This window comes from Ursus maritimus, unplaced genomic scaffold (genome assembly GCF_017311325.1).
Source record: "Ursus maritimus isolate PB19 unplaced genomic scaffold, ASM1731132v1 scaffold_19, whole genome shotgun sequence".
NCBI classification, from domain to species: Eukaryota; Metazoa; Chordata; class Mammalia; order Carnivora; family Ursidae; genus Ursus; species Ursus maritimus.
In genome coordinates this window covers 6,960,606-6,985,228 of record NW_024424341.1, presented here as the reverse complement: position 1 = coordinate 6,985,228, position 24,623 = coordinate 6,960,606, and the positions used below count along the sequence as shown (strand labels likewise).

Here is a 24,623-nt window from a genome sequence, read left to right as displayed (position 1 = left end):
AAGTATCTGCAATCTTCATAACATAAAACACAGTATTGCTTTAAGTGATTTTTAAAAGCTAATTTATAATGGCATCTCACATACTTCACAAAAAACCATTAAATCTGTGTTCTTTTTTTTTTCCTAGCTAACTTTTCAATCCTTTCTATGAAATAAGAAACTAACAGCTTGAGTTAAGTTTAATGTAGCTTCTCTAATAACACTGTCTTTTTCAAAAACAGAGACTGCTCCATATCCTGAAAAACTGTAAGAACTGATTACAATACAAATCCTTTCCTGAGGATAATTTCTGAGGGGAAAATCCTACTAATGTTAAACGGACATTTATGATACAGCAGTACTTGAACAAATGGACATTTGCCTGACTCTTTACAGAGAAACATCCAAAGACACAAAAGTGAATAAATCTGAGAAACAAACTGAAGGCTTCGGGGGGGGGGGAGGGGAATGGGATAGACTGGTGATGGGTAGTAAGGAGGGCACGTATTGCATGGTGCACTGGGTGTTATATGCAACTAATGAATCATCGAACCTTGCATCAGAAACCAGGGATGTACTGTATGGTGACTAACATAATGTAATAAAAAAGTGAATAAATCGGACATCTGTGTACGCAGCTAAAGGCAGGCAAAAAGGAGAATAAAACTTTAGCCACATATATTTGTTTTGATCTCCCAACCCAACTAATATCCCAGAAAGGAAAAGGGCAATTAAGAATACACTAGTACACATGCAGAAAACATAGGCAGCACTGCTTTTATGAAGTAATTCCCATACTTCATGGGTAAGTGACCGAAAACCATAAATATTCCTCCTCTAACGTGGATCAACTATAAATCTCACCAGGCTTTTAAAACTCCGTTATTATTTGTTCTGTTTAACTGCCAGTTCAGACCCCACAAATACAAAGACAACTGTTCACAGACTAGTGTTTCTGGGCCTACTCCAGAAAGTGTGTTCGATACACTGGAGGTTTCTGCCTGTTTTGAAGCTTGTGGCCTGAAATTACTTTTCTTCCTGGCAGTAACTCTAAGTCCAGCAATATTTTTAACATTAAAAATAACTCCCTCACTACATTCCTTGAAATTTCTAAAACAACTGTTCTATTTTATACTCCAATTTTCAATAATTCATTTCTTAATGAGAAACTTTCAGTTATTAAGCCGTTTGAACTTTGTGGCATAAAAACCTGTTATCGACCCTTTTGTAGGAATTTTCCTTTTGGAATTGTTAAGTTGATAAACACTAATTTCAAGATACCTTGTAATTATCTTACTAACATCTGGAGGAGAGCCATTTACAGTAAACTCAAGGGCATCTTACAACATCAGAAGTAGCTTAGGGTCCATAGGCCTCTAATGAGAACCACAACCAAAATCACCATCAAGACAAGTATTTATCCTAATTATTTATTTACCTGGGTGACCCAGGTAATATCTTAACTACTCAAATCTGCTTAGGTGTGTTATCATTTGGGATCCTGAGTCTGAGCCCCATGTTGGGTGTAGAGATTACTTAAATAAAAACTTTAAATAAATACATAAATAAATACATAAATTAATTAATTAAATGTTGCCATGAAAAACTCTATGTTCCCACATAGCTCATAAGTTGTTTGAACACGTTCTTGAATATTTCAGGGTTATCTTTAAATAGCTAATATGATCACAGACATTATTGGAAATATGCTAATGGATGTATGTATAAACATTAAGCACTGCATAACTACGGGAAGATTCCTTTGGCCTCAAATCCCTCTGAATGTATCTATATAAATCCCCAAACATACCATCTCAATCCTAAACACAATTTTCAAAATAAGCTAACTAGATAAATTCATTCCACTGTCTGTCTAGACCTTAAAAGACCCAGGCTCAGGTACTTCAGTCCACAGCACAAAGGGAATGTTCTAAGAATAAAAAGGGGGAAATTCAGGAGGATCTAGGCCTTATCTTTAGAAAGAGAAGAAGAGGAAAAAATACCTCAGTTTTCCACTGTCACTGTCAGCTATCCCAGTGATTCCATTCTTGATAGGCTATCATTCACCTAAGGCACTTTTTGAAAATGCAGATTTTTGAAAATGATGGTCTGAACATGTGTTTATCCTTAAACTTCCTCTCCAAATCCTACTAAAATGACAATTAAGAAATTCAAAAAGTATAAAGCCTTAAGAACAAAAAGAGTAAGAAAGGAAAGGCAACGCTAGGAAGAGATGCTGACAATATTTTGGAAAACAGAAAGTGGGTGGACAGGAAGTAACATTTAGGCTACAGAAAGGAGAAACCTTAATGTTATCCATAAAATGCTACAAAGGTTTGGAAATTTGAGCCTGAAAATATTAGTGAGGAATGGTACTAAACAGAAAAATGTTGAAGTCTGTGGAACAAACAATTACAGCTTGAGATCCCTACCCCGACTCCATACAGCAAGGACACCACCCCTCTCCAGTTCAACAGAAGATGGGAAGTTTACTCCCTGGAGAAAATGAACCAGGGAGGTTCTTGGCACAGTGGGAGCGGGGGTGAAGCATCACACTGAAAATAGGAGGGTTATATGCAAGTCTGATCTCCTGATAAAGTGTAAAATGCACTGTGCTTAGCAACAGAAGGAGAAACACGGAAGATGTTTACATCTGTTCCACTAAGTGTATCACAAATTACGGTTCTTCAACCGCATTCATCAAACTGTTCTAGAAAGAGCTATGGAACTGGTAGAACATCTAATAAACGTCTTTACTATAGGAAATTTCGATTCCCTACTACTCAAGTCATGTTGGTTAAAGCAAGTTCTGGCAAGTTGTGCAGCAGCATGGCATGACGAACGGAGACCCTGTATGGGTCTGGGTCAAGAAGTTAAAACATTCTAACTGGGTACTAACGGAAATGTTCACGTTTGATTAATTTTAGGAACAGAAACCTTCCCTTTCTTTCCCTATCACCACCTCCACAATTACTTTTTTAAGAAAAAATAATTTAAATTACATTTTAATCGTATACCTATCAAAGAAAATGTGTGAGAAAAACAAATTATGACATATAAAGCTCTTCCAGAGTACAAATATCTACCCTTGCAGTATTTGGACAGCTTGGATTTTTTAACTGGTGTAATAACTTTTTATGCTATAAATACTGAAAGACTTTACAACAGCCTGGATCAGAAAGAAAAAAGAGAATACCAGAACCCATACGTAAAGCACGCCATCGTAAATCTGGAGGAATTCATGATATCCTTAAATCATTAATATTGAGTGTTATTTCAGCTGAAACTCTCTACTATTTGTAAAAGAGAATCCTCTTGATAAAATACATCAAAGTTGAGTTATCACTTACTCGCTGGATGTATCTACTGGTGGAGTAGTATGTGCCACCGCTCCAAGGGCTACCCAACACCATCCCTCCATGGCCAACTTTTTTTGCCACTGACTCCTACCACAAAGACTGCGAGCCCCAGATCGACGCCACAGACCTTCTCCCTCAGCCACATCAGAACGGTCCAACTTCGCTTCCTTATGCTGTCCTTCTGCCACCTTCACAGCAACAGCTCGGCAAATGGCCCCAAACTTCCTGTCCAGAGAGCGAACCCCTGCCTCTCTGGTATACCTGTCATCAAAGGAAAATATTTTATTTTTGGCTAAACACCACTTGTGAAAATAGACAGAAATAATATGATTAACATTTATACTAAAGAAACAGCGTATATTTAAAAGTTCATTACATTTTCTTAAGTACTAACTTCCTCACATTTAAAAACTCCTCATTAAAGTACTGTTATTTCTTAAGTATTCAGACGTATTTTCAGGTATAACTTTCCCCTTTATAGGGATTTTTATCTTCAACTATTATCCTATATTTAAAAACAAATCCTCGGTTCTTCAATTTACACTGCCAAAGTAAATTTGGCAGCACACAGGACATCATTTACTCCTTGATGATATGTGTAAGGGCTTTCTTAAGCAAAATCTGTCAATTTAAGAAAATTCTACTCGAATTTATGATACTTGAAATATTGCTGAAAGAATCAGAAAAATAAAATTTTCCCAACTAAAGCAAAAATTAATCTTAGAAATCTAATTTTTACTAGGAACTGTGCTGGTCACCTCTATTCAGTGTATTTTCTTAGAGACCTCTAAAGAAGGAAAATATGCTGATACAGGCATAGTGAATTTGTGTAGAAGATTCTAAATGTGGTTAAGCAGAGCTGTCTTAAAAAAACTTACATTAGACTTAAATTCTGTAGGCCACTTCATAAACCATTATTTAACACAACCATTTTTGGCCACCGAACTTTGGACGGACTTGAATGGGTAGCATCAGGCAGAGAATATATAGATTTATCTGAAAAACTGGATTTGATTAGACACATATTCTAGACTTTAGGGCATCAGATTTCAAAAGTTCTGAGAAAAGACAAATAAAAACTCTTGGCAAAAACACTCTAAAGTCAAACTCATTTCCATCAAAGGGATAGGAGGAGGTAAGCATAAAGTCCGTTATTACACAACTGCATATAATTTCAGTAAGGAAGAAAACAGGGAGGCGTGTTAAAAATAAACAAGCCAACATGTAAAAACAAAAACAAAAACAAAAACCCAATGTAACTTCCTAGACAACTCGCTGATGAGCTCAGATTAAAGGTCTGGACAGAAGATGAAAGAACAGGGATCGAGGAAGCTCACAGGGGAACGACATGAACACCCAGAAATGGTACCAGGAAGTTCGGAATGAACTTTCAGAAATAATGACGTCCACAACAACACAAATGAAATACTGTTTTTTTTCTTTTTTTTTTTTTTCTTTTAAGGTGGTCAGAATAATGGGTCAGGAGCTAATGCAGACAGTATAACATTAACAGCTGACTGAAAGAAACTAGACACAACAATCCCTGTTTAGTATTTTTAAGCCAAAAAGGGAGGAATCACCAGTATTCAATAAGAAGTGATGTTTCCTATCTATGACACGAGCATGAAGATGCTATATATGCCCATTTCCAGAGGACCTAAAACTAATGATAATCGAGATGAAAAAAAATTCCTTTGCTGCAACGGTAGCTGAGACCAACAACAAAATATACATAACTGCAGACTTCTACATTTGGGTTTTATAAAATTCAACCCCACCCTAAAAGTACAGAATGAGACAGACCAAATTTAGCAGAAATTCTTATGAAAAACAGCTAAGGATGTTCAGTAACTGTTAAGTGCCACAGGCAAGAGAATAACCTAAAAAAGCTCAGAGTCTTGAGACAGTCATAAATTACTACAATCAAAATAGGAAAGCTGGTGGTCTTATACCATGAACTGCTCAGGCTACATGTGAAATACTGAGTTCCACTCTGGGTGTTTCGTTTTAAAGGGGACACTGGTTTCACAGGCAGCATTCAAGATGACTAATCAGAAAGGTGAAGTCTTGAGAGTGGGTCAAGAGGAATGGTAAAGAGAACAGGGACATTTAGCTTGAAAAAGAGAACATTTATGGGAACTGGACCTGACATTTTTTTTAATGCCAGAAGGGCTGTACAAGGGACAAATTTACCCTTAGATTCCAGGTGCTTGTAGAGGGCAGAACTAGAAAATTCTAGGGAGGTGAACATAAAAATTATTTTGTAACAATTTACTTACTGAGAAGTAGACAGCAGTGAGCCCTCCAGCACGGGAGGAACTCAAGTAGGCTAGTTACACAAGGAGGGAGTTGGGACGAGATGAGATCTAAGACCCCCTCCCCTCCCCTCCCCTCCTCCTGAACATTATGGGACTATGACACACAAAAAGATGAAAAACACATCAAAAGATGAAAAACTACACCCTAATCTTGGTAACTCACTAAACAGCTGAAACTGCTTGGAGTAGCAAATACCTGTGGTGTTTTTAAAAATATTAAAACCGCTCAGAGATATTTCCTAATGTCCATAGCTTTTAATATTTGATGTTTTGAGCTAACACATGTATAAAAAAGAAATAGTTCCCCAAGCAACAACTGGGAAATGCAAATAATCATTACTTTTTGAAGTCATTATTATTTCGATCCAGATATTTTTGTTCTCTCACTCATAATTTACAGATGGGGAAGCTATCAAAAAGGTTAAGTGACTTGTTGAAAGTTACCCAAAGGCATCAGGGGTGTTATCTGGAATAACATTATTGTTGGAAGACTTCGCCATATAAATCACCTAATTTATTTCTCCTGGCATTATCCACACAATGAATCACACGTTAAGGGAAGGAACTCTCAGGTCAGATCTAGTCTTACTGTTTTGTGTATAAATTTAAATAGACTTCCAAATAGACTTCCATAAGAAGGCTGGCTTAGATCAAAAAGCAGTCTGGCCAAACTCTAAGTCAAAGTTCAAAATGGAGAGATACTTTGCTTCTCCTGAAAAACAGCAGTTACTGTGAGAGGACTGCGTGAGGAGCGTTTGGCAGCCTGACACAATTTGCCAGATGATGCAATGGACCTGTAACGCCGAGCCAGGAAAACTGTAAGAGGCTGTTGCAGATATAAATTCTCAACAGGATATATTTTCCATTCAAACGTGCAATCTATAAATCAGACAAAGCAATGCTCTACTCAGAGAATTCACATACCGCTTGCCCCAGGCTTAAGCACTTGGTAGCTGACTTGGGAAAGCACCCTCTCTATTGTTCTGGCGTTCATTCCAAAGGTGAAAATTGTAAGGATGTTTAAAATCTCTCAAGGAGAAGAAAAGAAAATATGAATAACTTAAACCAGGTGTTTCAAAGTAGCAATGCAATTCTTAAGAGAATTTAACTTTTAAGATCCTGGGGCATATAAGGTGTCTCGATATTTTCCTTGTTTTTGATTCTTAATTTATCAAATGAATCCCTTACACCGCTCTTGGGAAAAAGCTGAAATTCTGGCTTAACTGAAGTGCTCAGCTATGAAGATACTTTAAGTACTTTCCCTATGAACTTCTGCCTAATATGGAGCCCTGTGTAAATCACGTTATGGGAATGCTTACTGGGAATCTGGTGGAGAGAAAGAAATGGATGCTGTGAGTTGCCAGTAAAATTGTCTCCTTTTTAGACTCAAACATTACTGAGGCCTCGGACGGCTGACTGACCTGGTGATGATGTCTAGAGTAGTCACCTGCGGGATCTGAATCTGCTGCGCAGTCAGCCCGTGCTGTTCCAGCTGCTTTGGGATCAAGTGCCTGTGAGCAATCTCGATCTTCTCCTCTTGTGTATACCCTAAAAAAAAAAAAAAAAGAGATCTTATTTTGTTAATTATTCACACAGCTTCCACAGTGTCACATTCTTAAAAAATGAATCAAATGCAGATTTAATGGATCTTGGATTTAGAATGAATTTAAGTGTTACTTCAACTAAGATTATAATCAGAATAAAGAAATTTAACCTCCAATTAGTAATTGTTGAAATTTCCAACTGTGTCCACAAACAAAAAAAAAGCGTTTACTAAGCACAGGTTTGAAAGTCTCTTGATTAACTAATGTATTTCTCAAGGAAGAGGAAAACTCTCAGTCAAATCTCTAAGATAATTAACTCAAATACGAATTTTTATTCTTTAACAGGGAAATAATATATCTCTTGTCTCTACCATAATTTGATACATAACTGAAACAATTTACAACAACAACAAAGGATTCAAGTAAGTCAGTGGTGGGTTCCAAGGCAAGAGCAGCAAAGGAGCTCTAAATTGAAGCAACAAAACAGAAACTAAGACATCCCCATAGAGGTTTTTTCCTATACATATTGGAATTATATATATAATTCATATAGTTAAAAGACTTTATGTTCTTATTTATTTAAAAGCCTTAGGAGTATAGATTTGTCTTTAAATCCTGTAAGAAAAAATTCTCCTTAAGCTAATTGCCCCCTTCTCATTTAACAAGCAAAAAAAAAAAAGAACTGATAAGATAGCTTTTGAGTAGGAAAAGGAAATAAAAAATGCCCAAACCGTAGAAGATGGGATACTCGAACCTGCAGGAAGAGACTGGCATCATATGTCTACCTGTGCAGCAGCTGTCCTGATTATTTCACTTCCTGTCAGTGTATCTTATGCAGTCTCTGCCTTAATTGGGAGTTTCCAAGCAATTGGGTCTCATTACTTATTTTAGTCTTTTTTTAAAAGATTTTCTTTATTTATCTGACAGAGAGAAAGAGCGCAGGAGCAAGAGAACACAAGCAGGGCGAGTGGCAGAGGGAGAGGGTAAAGCAGGCTCCCTGCTGAGTAGAGAGCCCGCAATGGGGCTCCATTCCAGGACCCTGGGATCATGACCTGAGCCAAAGGCAGATGCTTACCTGACCGAGCCACTCAGGCACCCCTATTTTAGTCTTCTAAATCTGCACAAAGCAATTTTTTACTCCACCATATTTTAAAACTAAGTATCGAAACCTGCAGGGCTCACGGGTAATTAAGAAATGCAATTATCATTCACTTGATAGTAAAAATTTATTTCAAATTAATATGAAATACATATTTAGATTATATTTAGAATCAAAATATATTCCAATTCTTCTCTATTTCATTTTAACAAATATCCACTTATGTTCATCTCTTCTAGGGAAAAATAATTCTAAGCAATTAAAAGAAAGTGAAAACACTGGGGTTTTTTAGTGTTAGTAACTAAAGGACTTTATCTTACACAATATAGTAAAGGAGAAGACACGGTAAAAAGAAAAAAATAGGGATTACTTGGCAGAAACAACTAAAAAGAAGAGGAATTTAAAGCACCCTGCAGTTTTATGTGAAAGTGAGGCCAGATGTAATAAAGTTCAGCAACTCTTTAGGATGCAATTCTTAACAAGAATAAATGATTACACTTTCTCAGACATAGTAAAAACTTTTAAAATCGTATAGGCCATACAGTACATCCCTAGTTTTTGATGTAAAGTTCCATGATTCGTTACTTGTGTATAACACCCAGTGCACCATGCAATACGTGCCCTCCTTAATACCTATCACCAGCCTATCCCATTCCCCCACCCCCCTCCCCTCTGAAGCTCTCAGTTTGTTTCCCAGAGTCCATAGTCTCTCATGGTCCATTCCCCCTTCTGTTTACTCCCCCTTTCTTCTTCCCTGTACGGTAACTAACATAATAAAAAAATATTATTTAAAAAAAAGTTAAAAACAGAGCTACCCTATGATCCAGCAATTGCACTACTGGGTATTTACCCCAAAGATACAGATGTAGTGAAGAGAAGGGCCAGATGCACTCCAATGTTCACAGCAGCATTGTCCACAATAGCTAAATTGTGGAAGGAGCTGAGATGCCCGTCAACAGATGACTGGATAAAGAAGATGTGATGCATATATACAATGGAATATTACTCAGCCATCAGAACATTTGCAGCAACATGGATGGGACTAGAGGAGATTATGCTAAGTGAAATAAGTCAAGCAGAGAAAGACAATTACCATATGGTTTCACTCATTTATGGAACATAAGAAATAGGAAGGAGATCGGTGGGAGAAGGAAGGGAAGAATGAAGGGGGGGTAAACAGAAGGTGAAATGAACCACAAAAGACTATGGACTCCAGGAAACAAACTGAGGGCTTCAGAGGGGAGGGGGATGGCGGACTGGGATAGGCTGGTGATGGGTATTAAAGAGGGCACATATTGCATGGTGCACTGGGTGTTATACGCAAATAATGAATCATGGAACATTACATCAAAAACTAAGGATATACTCTATAGTGACTAACATAATAAAAAATTATTATAAAAAAAAATCTTATAGGCCAGAAGCTAAATTGACCATGTAAAGATCTATTTTTGGTTTTCAGACTCGTTTTGAAAAAAAATTATTTAATATGTAAGTTTAGAAACTGTTTCAAAGAAGAATGTCTTACTTTCTAAGATACTGGAAATCATTTTTTAATGCTAAGTTAAGTCTGAAATTGTTATGCGAACTTTATTCTTGATGTCTTACAGAACACAACACACACACAATCTTGTATGTCATGGTTAAAACAAAGTTGTGTTGTTCCAGACTCTGAATTTACATAAAAGCTGGTTTATACCATACTGAGAACTTTGAAGATCATACACTGGCAAATCAACTTTTTACTCAAAACTTCACAGCACAACTTAAAGCACAACTAAATTTTTGCTCAGAAAGGCAAAAATTATCAAATACTGATTTTATTTACGAATCAGGTACCTGGGACCTGAATGATCTCCATTCTGTCCAACAAGGCAGGTGGAATAGTCGCTGTGGTGTTGGCAGTAGCTATAAAAAGAACTTGGGAAAGGTCAAAGGCCACATTTAGATAATGATCTGTGAAGTTATGGTTTTGTTCAGGATCCAACACCTGTGAGAGAACAATAAACATTTAAACAAACTCAGTAATTCCAATAGAAAGCTAAAACACACATGAAATGCACATGATCTATTAGCAGAGTTGATAATTCTGTTCAATATAGTTAGTTTGAGAAACACGGGGATAACACTAAAACCTGAGCACCATTCTTTACATTCCCCATGCTCTAAATACTTACAGCGTTCAATGTCAAAACTTTTGAAAATATATAAAAGTATAAAAAAGCAAAAATTATCCCTTCAAACTCTGTTCTTAAATTTATTTACTAATTACTGACTGTGTGGTCATAAATAAGTTACCAATCCTACAGAACCAGTTTCCCTCTTGGTAACACATCCTCTCTTAACCGCTTTGGAAAGAGAAAGTAAATGTGTATTGTATTTTGAAAATCGTAGGTAAGACATAAAAGTTAGTATGCTTCTCAAACATTATCAGTAAGTCTGGTTATAAAGTCTTTAACTGAAAGGAGAATTCCAAACAAGAGTAAACTAGTAAAAATTGCTATGCTGCTATATTCTGATATAGCACAAGGAAAAATTCACTTTTAAAAAATGTGTTAGGGGGCGCCTGGGTGGCTCAGTCATTAAGCGTCTGCCTTCGGCTTAGGACGTGATCCCGGCGTTCTGGGATCGAGCCCCACATCAGGCTCCTCCGCTGGGAGCCTGCTTCTTCCTCTCCCACTCCCCCTGCTGTGTTCCCTCTCTCGCTGGCTGTCTCTCTGTCAAATGAATAAATAAAATCTTAAAAAAAAATAAAAAATAAATTAAAAAAATGTGTTAGAACAAAACTTTAATTTTTAATGTACAAAATATCCATATCTCTTAAAATATTTTAATTGAGGAATTATATAATCAATTAGATTCTTAAAATGTTGAACTGGATATGAGAGAATGTATCTTCTTTAGGTTATTGCTCAAATGCTCCAAGTCACAGGCACTCTCTGTGGAGAGGTCGACACAGGACTTGGTGCCTTCTACGTGTTCTAAATCTTTAACATATTATCACTTTCATTTACACTAGATTAGTATAAATATAAACAGGGTTGACATACATATTCAAAAAGGAAGTAAATGGACTAAAATATTTACCAATGAGAATTTTACCACAGCACCAGCTCTTCCCTGCTGCTGATTTCCTTTCTAAGCTTTCCTTATTGGTAAACATATCTACAAGTTAGTCTTAATTCAAAGGCCTTTACAGAGAATCCTGAATTTGGTAAATATTCATTATTACTGGAAACTCAGTGTTTATCTAGAAGACAATTCCCAGAAAGTTCTATTCATATTTTCATAAGACTTAATAATGTTTAACCTTATAAAAATAAGGTACTTTTGAGACATCAAAGACCATACTAATTGTGTACAGTACAGAACTGGTTAAGAGTAATCTTACTGTCTACCAATTACCTGAAAACTGTTAATCAATGTATGAAAATAGGGCAATCTTAGTTAAATCCATTATCTGGTTAAATAAAAACCTATTCTTTAATGGCTCTAATTAAATCTAATACATGTTGGATAAGTTTTAGAAATGGCTGTGAGACCTGTCCAAGTGAAGTAATTTTTTTCTTTTAAAATTAAAAGACAATGGGGTTTAAGGAAAGTAGGAAAATTAATAAATGAATGATTCTGAACTATGAATGAGGTCTTTAAAAAATGCATCATAGGACATCTGGGTTCTAAGAAGAGAAAACCAGTAATGCTCAATTTGCTTGCCTCTGCCTTTTACTTAGGAAAACACAAAAGAACATGCAGAGTTTAAAAAACATCAGAAACACTGATCAATCGCTTCTTGGCCTTTTGGCTAGCATCAAGTGCAGAAACACTGATCAATAGCCAGATAAAAATAATTTCTAGTAATCACTATTCAGATGACACCGTAGGGTACATAGGTGAGTCCTTGGAGAGATAAAAATTACGGTAAGAATTTTCATAGATTTTATTTATTTATTTGAGAGAGAGAGAGCACACGTGGGAAGGGGGGCAGCAGAAGGAGAGGGACAAGCAGACTCCCCACTGAGCCGCTTTATCCCAGGACCCAGAGATCATGACCTGTGCCAAAGGCAGACACTTCACTGACTGAGCCATCCAGACACCCCACAGTGAGAACTTTAAAGCCATCAAACCTCTGCTTTTCCCCTGAACTTTAGAGACCCAAGGCTTCCGTGGACCAACTCATCCACAAACAGGAGCTGTTTTCAAGAGTAGCTAGAGCTGTTTTTTCTCTCTTCTCATTCAAAAGTTTTTCTACATCCATCCTAGGACTATAATTCCTACCTACACAGTCTGACTGGAAATGGAAATAGCCATGATATGACACTTTATTCCTAGGATCATGAAATCAGAGGTGGAATAAACTATTGGGAGGGGTGTATGCTGAGAACTGTTCTTCAGTAATAATTTCTGGCAAGACAACTACAGATGTTCATAGGCAATCCAGCAGTACACTCCACCCGTTAGAGATGACTAGGTAACTGTCATCTTTAGGTATGACAATATGGTTGTATTTTTTTAAAAGTCTGCATCTTTTAGAGACAGATACTAAATATTTATGAAAAGATATGATGTCTGAAATTTGGTTTAAAATAAAAAGAAGCAGCGTTGGGGAATGGGTAGGAATAGATGAAATAAGATTGACTCTGAGATGATAATTGTTAAGGATGAACGCTGAGTTTATATGGTTCATTATACTATTTTCTCTACTTTCGTTATGGTTGAAATTTTCCAGAACAAAAAGTAAAACATAAAGTAAAATAAAACAACTAAAATCAAGTCTGGAAGTCACACATAATTAATACTATAGAAATTAAGTAACTGATAAGGACAAATGTGAAAAAAACATCCAAAACATCGGAGAAAAAGGCACTAAAGCTATATAAGGGGATAGATATGTAAAAAATAAAGATATCTAATTCACAGCTAATTGACATAACTACAGAAAAGGTCTCAACAAATCTAAAATACAGTATAATTAAAGAAATAACCAAGAAAATATTCTGGAAGGTCCAACACTATGGATTGAAAAGCCTTATCAGACTCCTCTTGTGCAATAATAAATGACAGACTATTATTGAAATATAGAATTCTCAAGCAAAATTATGACTAGTTTAAAATATTTCTAAAATCCTTAAAACACAGAATATATATAATACACATAAGACATGAAGCATAACAAATGAACACCCATGAACCCACCACCCAATTGTGACGACATTTTATTTTGTGTTTAGGCCAATGGTCACAAAAGTGGAACATTTAAAATGACCCACCATAGTGCAAGCAGACAATATTAGTATTATATATTCATCTTTATCCATAAACCAGAAAGAAATCCAGTTAAATCCAGAAAGAAATTCCTTTTTAAAATATTTAATGTACAAAATGGAAGTAATACCCTCACTGGGAGCACACATCACATTAGGAGATGTCCTAAGAGTGGAAATTTCATAGTGTGAAAGGGCTGGCTGTGGCGCCCTGACTTACCGCTTGCACTGTACTTACAGTGTACTGCAGTCCCTGTAAGTCTGATTAAATGGTTTTATCAATTAGAAATGAATGAATAAATGGAGTTTTAAAAGATTCTTGCAAAATATTAATTATTAGAGGCAAAGATGTGAATAAGAAAGTGACAGAGACACTTTTATTTCTTAAATAAGCTTTGATAGCCAAATTATGAAATAAAAACAATGATACAACTAGACTACATTGTCATTAAAAATATAATAATTACCTTTTAAAATTCACTGTTACAAATATGAGTATATAACATTAGTACAGTGGTACATACATGTTATATGTGTATTACATATATATTCTTTGCTATGGATTGAATTGTGTCCCCTTAATATGACTGTATTTGGAAACAGGGTCTTTAAGGAGATAGTTAGGATTAAATGAGATCATAAGGGTGGGGCCCTAATCCATTATGACTGGTATCCTTTATAAGAAGAGGAAGAGAGACAGACAGAAAGACAGACAGACAGACTAGGGATGCATGGGCATAGAGAAAAGACCATGTGACACAGACACAATGAGAAGGCAGCAGTCTGCAAGCCAAAGACAGGGACCTCAGGAGAAATCAAACCTGCCAACACCTTGATCTTGGACTTCCAGAGTCCAGAGCTGTGAGAAAATAAATTTCTGGGTTTGTTTGTTTTTTTTAAAGTCATCCAGCCTCAGACAAATGGATAAAGAAGATGTGGCCCATATATATAATGGAATATTACTCAACCATCAGAAAGGATGAATACCCACCATTTGCGTCAACATGGATAGAACTGGAGGGGATTATGTTAAGTGAAATAAGTCAAGCAGAGAAAGACAATTATCATATGGTTTCACTTATATATAGAACATAAGGAATAGCATGGAGGCCATCAGGAGAAGGAAGGGAAAAAATGAAGGGGGGGAAATCAGAGGGGGAGACGAGCCATGAGAGAATGAGAGGGGAGACGAACCATGAGAGGACTTTAGGAAACAAACTGAGGGTTTCAGAGGGGAGCGGGGTAGGGGGATGGGCTAGCCCGGTGATGGGTATTAAGGAGGGCACATATTGCAATGAGCACTGGGTATTATACGCAAACAATGAAGCATGGAACACTACATCAAAAACTAACGATGTACTGTATGGTGACTAATATAACATAATTTAAAAAAATGAAAGTCATCCAGTCTATGATATCTTATTATCACAAACATTTGTTTGTTATATATATATATTTGTATATATTCAGATAGATTTTCAAAAATTTTTACTGACAAAATATGTGAACAAAAGGTATGAAGATTACAGGTGCAAACAAAGACATGTTAGCAAATATAAAAGACCTCAAAAACATAACCTACACACAAATCCCTGGAAGAAGTAATCTGAAGATGTATTCCATCTAAACAATAGATTAGTAATAAAAGGATCAGAGCAATGACACATTTACGCACAGAATTAAAACTAAATGTATGAAGAAGCACTTCCACTAGAATGGCAGCATAAGGAATTACAGAGCTCTGCCTCTCCCTAACAGCAATGAAAAACTAGTCCCACAACAGCTGTGAAAACCAGTAGCCTAGCAAAAATGGGGGGGGGGGGCAGAAGAGGATTAGAACTCCCCAAATGCCCTTTCCCCAAACAACTGTCACCATCTGGCCTATTGGGCAGTTCCTTGGAAGAGCCCCATTGTCAGGATTTATCTGTATTTGACCTGACTCAGAGAACTCTCTGTGTGAACAGCCCTATCCCTGGGGCATCTGTCAAAAACAACCAGAGGCAAGTGTTTAACATTGCAGCTACCTTAGGCCATGATACCAGCTGGGGCTAACAACAGGCTGATGAAAAACCTTAAAAGGAAAACCCGGGGATGCGATATTCATGGAAGCCTTTAAAAAACTCTGAAATATCCCAGGGAATCCTGAAGGTCATGCACACACACAGGACTGTAAGTGTGATAAGGGAAGATCAGAGATGGCCCTAAAAGCTCACCTCTGGCAGACACTGGGGCTGCGTACCAGCAGGAAGTGATAGCTAAGGCAGAGTTGTAAAGTATCTGCCCAAGGTTCATGGCATACCTCCACAAGCACACACAGAGCCTTTGACAAAGAGTGGAAGACCTCTGGGTTCAAGCGCTTAAAGAAATCTCTGTCCAATTACTAGCTGACCAATAAAGACGCTGAGTAACTTCAGTGGCCACATACAACAAAGAATACAGACTTTACAGAAAGATCAGGAAAGTCACTGAACAAACAAACAGCACCACCACCACCACCTTGTGTATGCAGGGGTCTGATTACATTGTTTAAACTGTAATACTTATTTGTTCAGTTTCAACAAAGAAATTATGAGGTACACAAAAAAACACAAAAGTATGGCTTAAAAACAGAAAAGAAAACCACACACACACCCACAAACACAAGAGCAGTCAATAGAACTGTCCCTGAAGAAACCCAGATGTTTGGACTAATTAGATAAAGATTTTAAACCAGCTATTACACATATGTTCAAAAACTAATGCAATGGCATGGATGAATCTTGAAGACATTATGCAAAGCAAAATAAACCAAATGCGAACAGACAATTCTCTAGGACTCCACTTAATAAGGGATATAGATTAATCAAAGTTACAGAAACAGAAAGAATAGCAGTGGCTAGCAGCTGAGTGAGAAATGCAGAATTGTTGTTTAATGAATACAGAGGTTCAGTTTTTCAACATGATAGAGTTCTAGAGACTGGCTGCACGTTACTGTGAACATACCTAACACTACTGAACTGTACACTTAAAAACGGTGAGGAAGGCAAGTTTTATGTGTATTTTACTGAAACTAAAAGGCAAAAGCTAAAGGAAATCATGCCTAAAGAATTACAGGAAACTATGTGAATGATGTCTCAACAAAGAGAAAATATCAATAAAAAGACAGGGATTATTAAAAAAGAAGCAAATAGAAATCTGAGAGTTGAAAAATACAGCAGCAAAAAATTCACTACAGGCGCTAAATGTAAACAGAAATTTCAGTTGACAGAAATAAGAATCAAGAGGACAGGTCAACTGAGATTGTCCGGTCTGGTGAACAGAAAGAAAAAGGAATGCAAAGAAATGAACAGTGCCTCAGAGATCTATCGGACACTATAAAGATTGCCAACATACTCATAATGGCAGTCTGAGAAAAAGAGAAAGAGAAAGGGGCGTAAAGAATATCTGAAAAAATAATAGCCATTAACTTACCAATCTGATGAAAACCAGTAATCTACACATCTACAAAACTCAACAAAAGTGATATAGGTGCACAGATTAAAACCTAGACCTATCACAGTCAAACTGTAAAAAGACAAAGAAAAAGATTCTTTAAAGCAATGAAAGAAAATACCGCTTTCATTAAACACAAGGAATCCTCCATAAGATTAATAGCTGACTTTGCCTTAGAAACCATGAGGGATGGAAAGCAGTAAAGGAAATACTGTAAATGCTAAAAGAAAAAAAATCTGTCAACCAAGAATTCTATATCTGACAAAACTATCCTTCAAAAATAAAGGGGAAATTAAGGTATTCCCAGATAAAAAAAACACTGACAGAATTTATAGCTAGCAGACCACACTACAAGAAATACTACAGGCTAAAGTGAAAGGACCCTAAGCTGTACCTACACAACGAAACAAAGAACACCAGTTAAAATAATTACACTGGTAAATATAAAAGACACTACAAACGTATTTTTCGTTTGTAACTCTGACCTTCTCTTATCTGATTCAAAAGACTTCACAAAGCAATTAATTACAGTTGGTTCTCATTATTCATGGCTTCTGCATTTGCAAATTTGCCTAGAATTTATTTATAACTCAAAAATTAATACTTGTGGTGCTTCTGTAGTCATTTGCAGACACAGGAAAACACAAAGCCCAAGGTGGATGTTCCCAGCTGAGGTCAAACAAGATGAGGCCCTGCCTTCTTGTTACAGTTCTCATACTCTAAACAAGTATCCTTCTTGCAGCCTATTTAGTGCCATGTCTTTGCATTTCTGTCCTTTTCATTAGCGATTTTGCTGTTTAAAAGACCCCCTAAAGCAGTACTTAAGTGCTGTCTAGTGTTTGTAAGTGCAAGGCTGTGACAAGCCTTATGGACGAAAATACATGTGTTATATAAGCTTCATTTAGGCATGAGTTATAGTGTTGATGGTCATCAGTTCAATGTTAATGAACGAACAATACATATTAAATAAGGCAACTTTAAACAGAAACACAAATAAAACCAGGTTATGTACTGATCAACTGACAAACTGATTGTCAAAGAAGCCTATTTCTCCTCAGAGCAATAATTCAGTATTCACTAATTCAGTATTTGCTGCAATTTTACAGAACACAACTATGGCAATAATGAGAATCAACCGTACATTACTGTGTTGATAGGCTTACAATGTAGAGATATATTATGTATGGTATAGCCGTATAAAGGAGGACAGAGGAAAGGGGGACTTACTGAAGCTAAGTTTTTATATGTTATTTATGATGTTTAATTTTACGTGTCAATTTGGAGAGTGTTTTTGGATGAGATTAACACTGAAATCAATGAACTTTGGGTAGACTGGCCTCTACCTTATGGAGGGGCTTCATCTAATCAGCTGAAGGTCTCAATAGAACAAAAAGACTGGTCTCCTGGAGCAAGAGAAAATTCTCCAGCAAACTGCCTTTGAACTTCATCTGCCCATCAGTTCTCCTGGGTCTTGAGCTTGCCAGTCCACACTGCAGATTTTGGAATTCCCAGACTCCATAATTGCATAAGCTGATTCCTTATAATAAATCTCTTCAAATGGATATATCTAGATATCTATATATGGATATAGACGATCCATATCTAAGTCTTCTCTCTATATATCCAATAATAGGTACAACTAGGAAAAGATCAACAAGGATATAGAAGATTTGAACAATACTATAAATCAATTAGACATAACAAACATCTAGAGAACAATCCATCCAACAACAGCAGTAGTATACACATTCTTCTCAAGTGCACATGGAACATTCTCCAGGACAGAGCATAAACAAGGCCATTAAATAAACATCGAAATTTCAAAGAATTGAAATCATACAAAGTATAATCTTTGGCCACAATGTGATGAAATCAGAAATGAGTAAGGAAAAAAACTGGAAATTCACAAAAATATGAAATTAAACCCTAAATAACCAAAGGGTCAAAAAGAAATCACAAGGGGTGTTGGAAAATATTTTGAGATGAATAAAAACAAAAATGTAACTTACTAAAAGTTGAGATGCAGTTAAAGTGGTGCTTATAAGAATATTCACAGCTGCAAAAGCATATATTAAAAAAATTCAAACCAATAACCTAACTTTCCACCTTAAGAAACTAGAAAAAGGACGGCAAACTGAACACAAAGAAAGCAGAAGGAAGGATATAATAAAATTAGAGAGTAAATAAACAAAACAGTACAGACAAAAGCAACTGAGAAAGTCAATACATCAAAACCTGGCTCTTTGAATAGTTCAACAAAATTGACAAACATTTAGCCATGTTGACTAAGGAAAGCAGGAAGAGTACACAAATTACTAATATCGGGAATGAATCCGGCCACATTACTATCAACCTTATAGAAATAAAAAATACATGAGTATACTATGAACAACTGTATGCCAACGAATTCAGTAACCTAAATGAAATGGAAAAATTCCTAGAAAGACACAAACTATTCAAAGTAATTTCTATCAAGAAGTAATAGAAAATCTGAACAGATCTTGCCATTTCTATTCAACATCATACTGGAGGTGCTAGCCAGGGCAAGTAGGAAAAAAAATGTATCCAGGTATTAAAACTGGAAAGAAGTAAATGTATCTCTATTTGTATATTATATGACCTTGGGCATGGGAAAGCCTAAGGAATCCACTGAAGAAACTACTAGAACTAATAAACAGGTTCTGAAAGGTTACAGCATACAAGACCAATATACAAAAATCAATTGTATTTCTTTACCCAAGCTACAAACAATTTGAAAAAGACACGAAAAAAACAATTTCCAATAGTATAAAAAAGAATAAAACATTTAAGATAAGTTTTACAAAAGGACCGTAAGATTTATATATTCAAAAACCACTTTAAGAAACAAAACAGAGGAGCAGAGGGGAAAGGAGGGAAAAATAAAATGATGAAATCAGAGCGGGAGACTAACCATAAGAGACTCTTAATCGTAGGAAACAAACTGAGGGTTGCTGGAGGGCAGGGGATGGGGGGATGGGGTAACTGGGTGATGGGCATTAAGGAAGGCACATAATGTAATGAGCACTGGGTATTACATACAACTGATGAATCACTGAACTCTACCTCTGAAACTAATAATACACTATATGTTAATTAACTGAATTTAAACAAAAAAAATAAAAATTAAAAAAACACACCACAAAACATTGTTGAAATAAATTAAAGAAGACCTAAATAAACAGAAAGACTCCTATGTTCATGGATTGGAAGAATTACTATTATTGCTATGGCAATACTCCCTAAAATGATCTATAGATTCAAAGTAATCCCTACCAAAATCCAGTTGCCTTTTTTGTAGAAAGTGACAAGCTGATCCTAAAATTCATAAGGAAGGACCCAGAACGGCTAACAATCTTGAAAAAGAAGGACAAATCTGGAGGATTTACACTTCCTGATTTCAAAACCTTCTACAAAATTAAAGATTATGTAGTACTGGCGCAAGGATGGAAACACACATCAATGGAATAGAGCTGGGAGTCCAGAAATAAACTCCCGCATTTACAGTCAATTGATTTTTCAACAAGGGTGACAACACCATTCCACAGAACAAGAAAACTCTTTAATAACTGGTATTTGGGATAACTAGATATCCACATGCAAAAGAATGAAGTTGGATCCCTGTATCTTATACCACATACAAACATTAGGTCAAAATGAATTGTAGACCTAAATGTAAGAACTAAAACTGTAAAACTCTTAGAAGAAAATGTAAGAATAAATTCTCATGACCTTGATGATTTCTTAGATATATCACCAAAATCACAAATGATAAAAACACAAATAAATTAGACTTTATCAAAATTAAAAAATTCTGTGCTTTAAAGAACACCATCAAAAAGGTGAAAAGAAAGCCCACAAGACTGATGGAAATATTTGCAAATCATGTACCTGAGAAGGGACGTGTATCAAGAATATGTAAAGAACTTAATGAGAAAAAGACAAATAATCCAGTTAAAAATGGGCAAAGGATTTGAAAAGATAGTTCTATGAAGAAGATATACAAATGGCCAATAAACACATGAAAAGACGCTCAATGTTATTAGTAACTCAGGAAGTAATCAAAACCACAATAAACTATGGCTTTGCGCCTATTAAAACAAATGGATGGCCAAAATAAAAATGAGAGACAGTAACAAGTGTCGATGTGGATGTAGAGAAATTACAACTCTCTCACATTGTTAGTGAAATACTAAAATGGTACAGCCACTCTGGAAGATAGTTTGAGGGTTTCTCAAAATATTAAACACAGAATTTCCATATGATCCAGCAACTCCACTCCCAGAGAACTGAAAACCCAAGAGAACTGAAAACCTATGTCTCCACACAAACTTGTATAAGAATGATTATAGCAGCATTCTACATAATAACTAAAGGTGGGAACAACCCAAATGTCCATCAACTGCTGAATATGTAACAAATGTACCACACTAATGCAAAATGCTAATAAAAGGGAAAACTGGGGGGGGCGCCTGGGTGGCGCAGTCGTTAAGCATCTGCCTTTGGCTCAGGGCGTGATCCCGGCGTTCTGGGATCGAGCCCCACATCAGGCTCTTCCGCTATGAGCCTGCTTCTTCCTCTCCCACTCCCCCTGCTTGTGTTCCCTCTCTCGCTGGCTGTCTCTGTCAAATAAATAAGTAAAATCTTAAAAAAAAATAAAATAAAATAAAAGGGAAAACTGGGGGAGGGAGGGTAAGAAATTAGTGGTTGCCAGGTGCTTGTAGGAGGGGGGATGGAGAATGGCTATTAATGGGTACACGAGCAATGAATATATTTAAAAAAACCACAGAATTGCATACTTATTTAAAGGGATGAATCTTATGGCATGTGAATTATGTCTCAGTAAATCTGGTACTAAAAAAAAAAGGTGGTAAATACATTTACAAAAAAGAATACAAAAGCAATGCGATACTACTGCATACCTATTAAAATAGATAAAATCCAAAACACGGCATACACCAAATGCTGGTGAGGATGTGGAGCAACAGAAACTGTCATTCACTGCTGGTGGGAATGCAAATGGTATAGCCACTCCGGAAGACAGTTTGATAGTTTCTTACAAAATTAAACATGCTCTTACCTGTGGTCCGCAATTGTACTCCCTGGTATTTACCTAAGTGAGCTGAAAACTTATGTCCACACAAAAACCTGCATACAAATGTTTATAGTGGCTTTATTCATAATTCACAAAACCTGGAAGGAACTAAGCTGGCCTTCAATAGATAAATGGATGAACAAACCATGGCACGTCTATACAAAGGAGTGTTATTTAGTGGTAAGAAGAAATGAACTACAAAGCCACAAAAAAAAAAAAAAAAGGAAAAATCTTAAATGCATATTAGTAAGTGAAAAGACTACGGACTGTAGAATTCCAACTATATGACATTCTGGAAAAGGCAAACTATGGAGACAGTAAGAAGAGCAGTGATTGCCAGGGGCTTGGGGAGGGGGAGGGAAGAATGAATAGGTGGAACACATGGGATTTTTAGGGCAATAGAAGTATTCTGTATGATCCTGTAACGGTAGATACATGTCATTATACAGTTATCAAAACCCACAGAACGTACGACACAAAGCGAACCCTGATGTAAGCTATGAACTCCAGTTTGAACAACGTATTAATAATGGTTCATCAACTGTGACAAATGTACCACACGAATGAAACATGTTAATAAAAGGGAAAAGTGGGGGACGGAGGGTAAGAAGTTATATGGGACTCCTGGTACTTTCCACTCAATTGTGCTGTAAACCTAAAACTGCTAAAAACGGGGGGGAGGGGATGGGGAGGGCTGTTAATTTAAAAAAGGAAATGATATAAAAGTTGAAAATGGGTTCTGATAAAGAGAATGTGAAACAATGAAATCACTTCAAGTAACCAGGTAGTGAAATGAGGATGTGGTAGACCAGTGTACATTACTTCATTCTGATTTAATAAAGGCAGGGACAGTATATCCTATTTCATGTATGATACTGATAATCAGAGAAAATGAGATGTGTGATTTTTAACTTAGACGTATCACAAGTTAGTATAAAAAACAGGATACATGCCTTCTGAACTAACAAACTGTCCATAGAGTTAATGACCTAATTCAAAGGAAATAACTAGGACTCCTTGAAAAGGGGGACAGAAAACAATAAGATGACAAAAGGCCCAACACAAGTTAGACAATAATTCAAAAAAGCCTACTGAATATTAAAGACTTCCAGGTGGTATCAAAAAGTAAACTAAAAGTTGATTATATGAAACAATAATAAAACATCTACCTTTTCACCAAGCATCCACTCCTAGGTATTTATCAAAGAAAAATAGAAATATAGGTCCATACAAGACTTGTACCCGAGTATTCACAGTAGCTTTATTTGTAATAGCCAAACACTTGAAAAATCCAAATGTTGATCAAAATGTTAATTGATTTACCTGTTGTTTTTCTCTTGCTTTTTTCAGTTTTCTCTTTTAGACTTTTTACTACCTCATCTATGGGTTTCTCTGTGCTTATCCTATATGGAAATTCACTGAGCTCCACAAATGTGTAGATTTATGTTTTTCATTGAATTTGTAAGTTTTCATCCATTATTCCCTCAAAAATTTTTCTGCTCCCAACTCCCTGTCCTGCTCAATTATGCATAGATTGTTTTGCTTAACAGTATCCCACATTCCCTTGCTCATTTTAGTCATTTTGTTTTCCTGTTCTTCAGACTGCATAATCTCTATCAACTGATCTTCAAATTCACCGATTGTTCTGCCAGTTCTAATCTGCTGATGCCCTGTAGTGAATTTTTTGTTCCAGAAGTGGAAATTCTGTTTAATACCTTGATTATACTTACGGTTTCATGATTTACACACATATCAAAATTAATCAAGCTGTACATTTTAAATATACCCACCTTCTATACGTAATTATACCTCACTACTGTAAAAAAGTAAATTTAAATCATTAATTTTTAAATAGGGTCTGCTGCTTTGGTTTAATCAGTGGCAATCAGTTTACATCTCACTCTGAATGCCTATTTCTACTGCTGACTTCAATTGCCCAAAGGTGATCATACATTTTGTAGAACAAAGTTTTTCATTTATTTCTGGCAAAAGAGTCATCAATATAAAAGAAGGTCCTCTAAATTTTGTAAATATTGCCTATTCTTCATATAAAAAATAAGAATATATAATCTATTAAACACTGATAAATATTTCCCCCAAGTGAACGGGATATTTTGAGAAGTGCTTGCTCCTGAATACCTGGGATATAAAGACTAAACCCAACTCACCATTATTTCTTAATTTATTAGTCAAATTACTATTTCTCAACAATTTACTATCTCTACTTCTCTCAAGTGTTTTTTCCTTTCCTTTTCTTATTTTACTATCGAATCCAGTAGTGTGTCCTTGCCGAAACACACAGCCAGGATTTGGGCCACGGGTCTAATGGTACCCTCACAGAGCATCCCGGAGGACGGCGGGAGAGGAAAAGAAGGTCTTGAAGATTACGTAGTCACAAGTTCATAACAGTAATTCCCCCATCCCACTACAAAATTAATTTTCATGTAAATTTAGCCACACAACCTAATACTACCAAACT

General features: G+C 36.1%; 1 protein-coding gene across 3 annotated transcripts in view; it reads right to left on the bottom strand.

Annotated features, from left to right (window-relative positions):
• Positions 1-24,623, bottom strand: part of LONP2 (lon peptidase 2, peroxisomal) — a 105,485-nt gene that overhangs the window by 38,344 nt on the left and 42,518 nt on the right. For all 3 annotated transcript variants that reach the window (XM_040633263.1, XM_040633261.1, XM_040633262.1), the window contains 3 exons: positions 10,139-10,289; positions 7,078-7,204; positions 3,466-3,599 (listed from right to left, as the gene is read on the bottom strand). In XM_040633263.1, the coding sequence (XP_040489197.1) occupies positions 3,466-3,599; positions 7,078-7,204; positions 10,139-10,289 (412 nt within the window). The remainder of the gene's footprint in view (positions 1-3,465; positions 3,600-7,077; positions 7,205-10,138; positions 10,290-24,623) is intronic.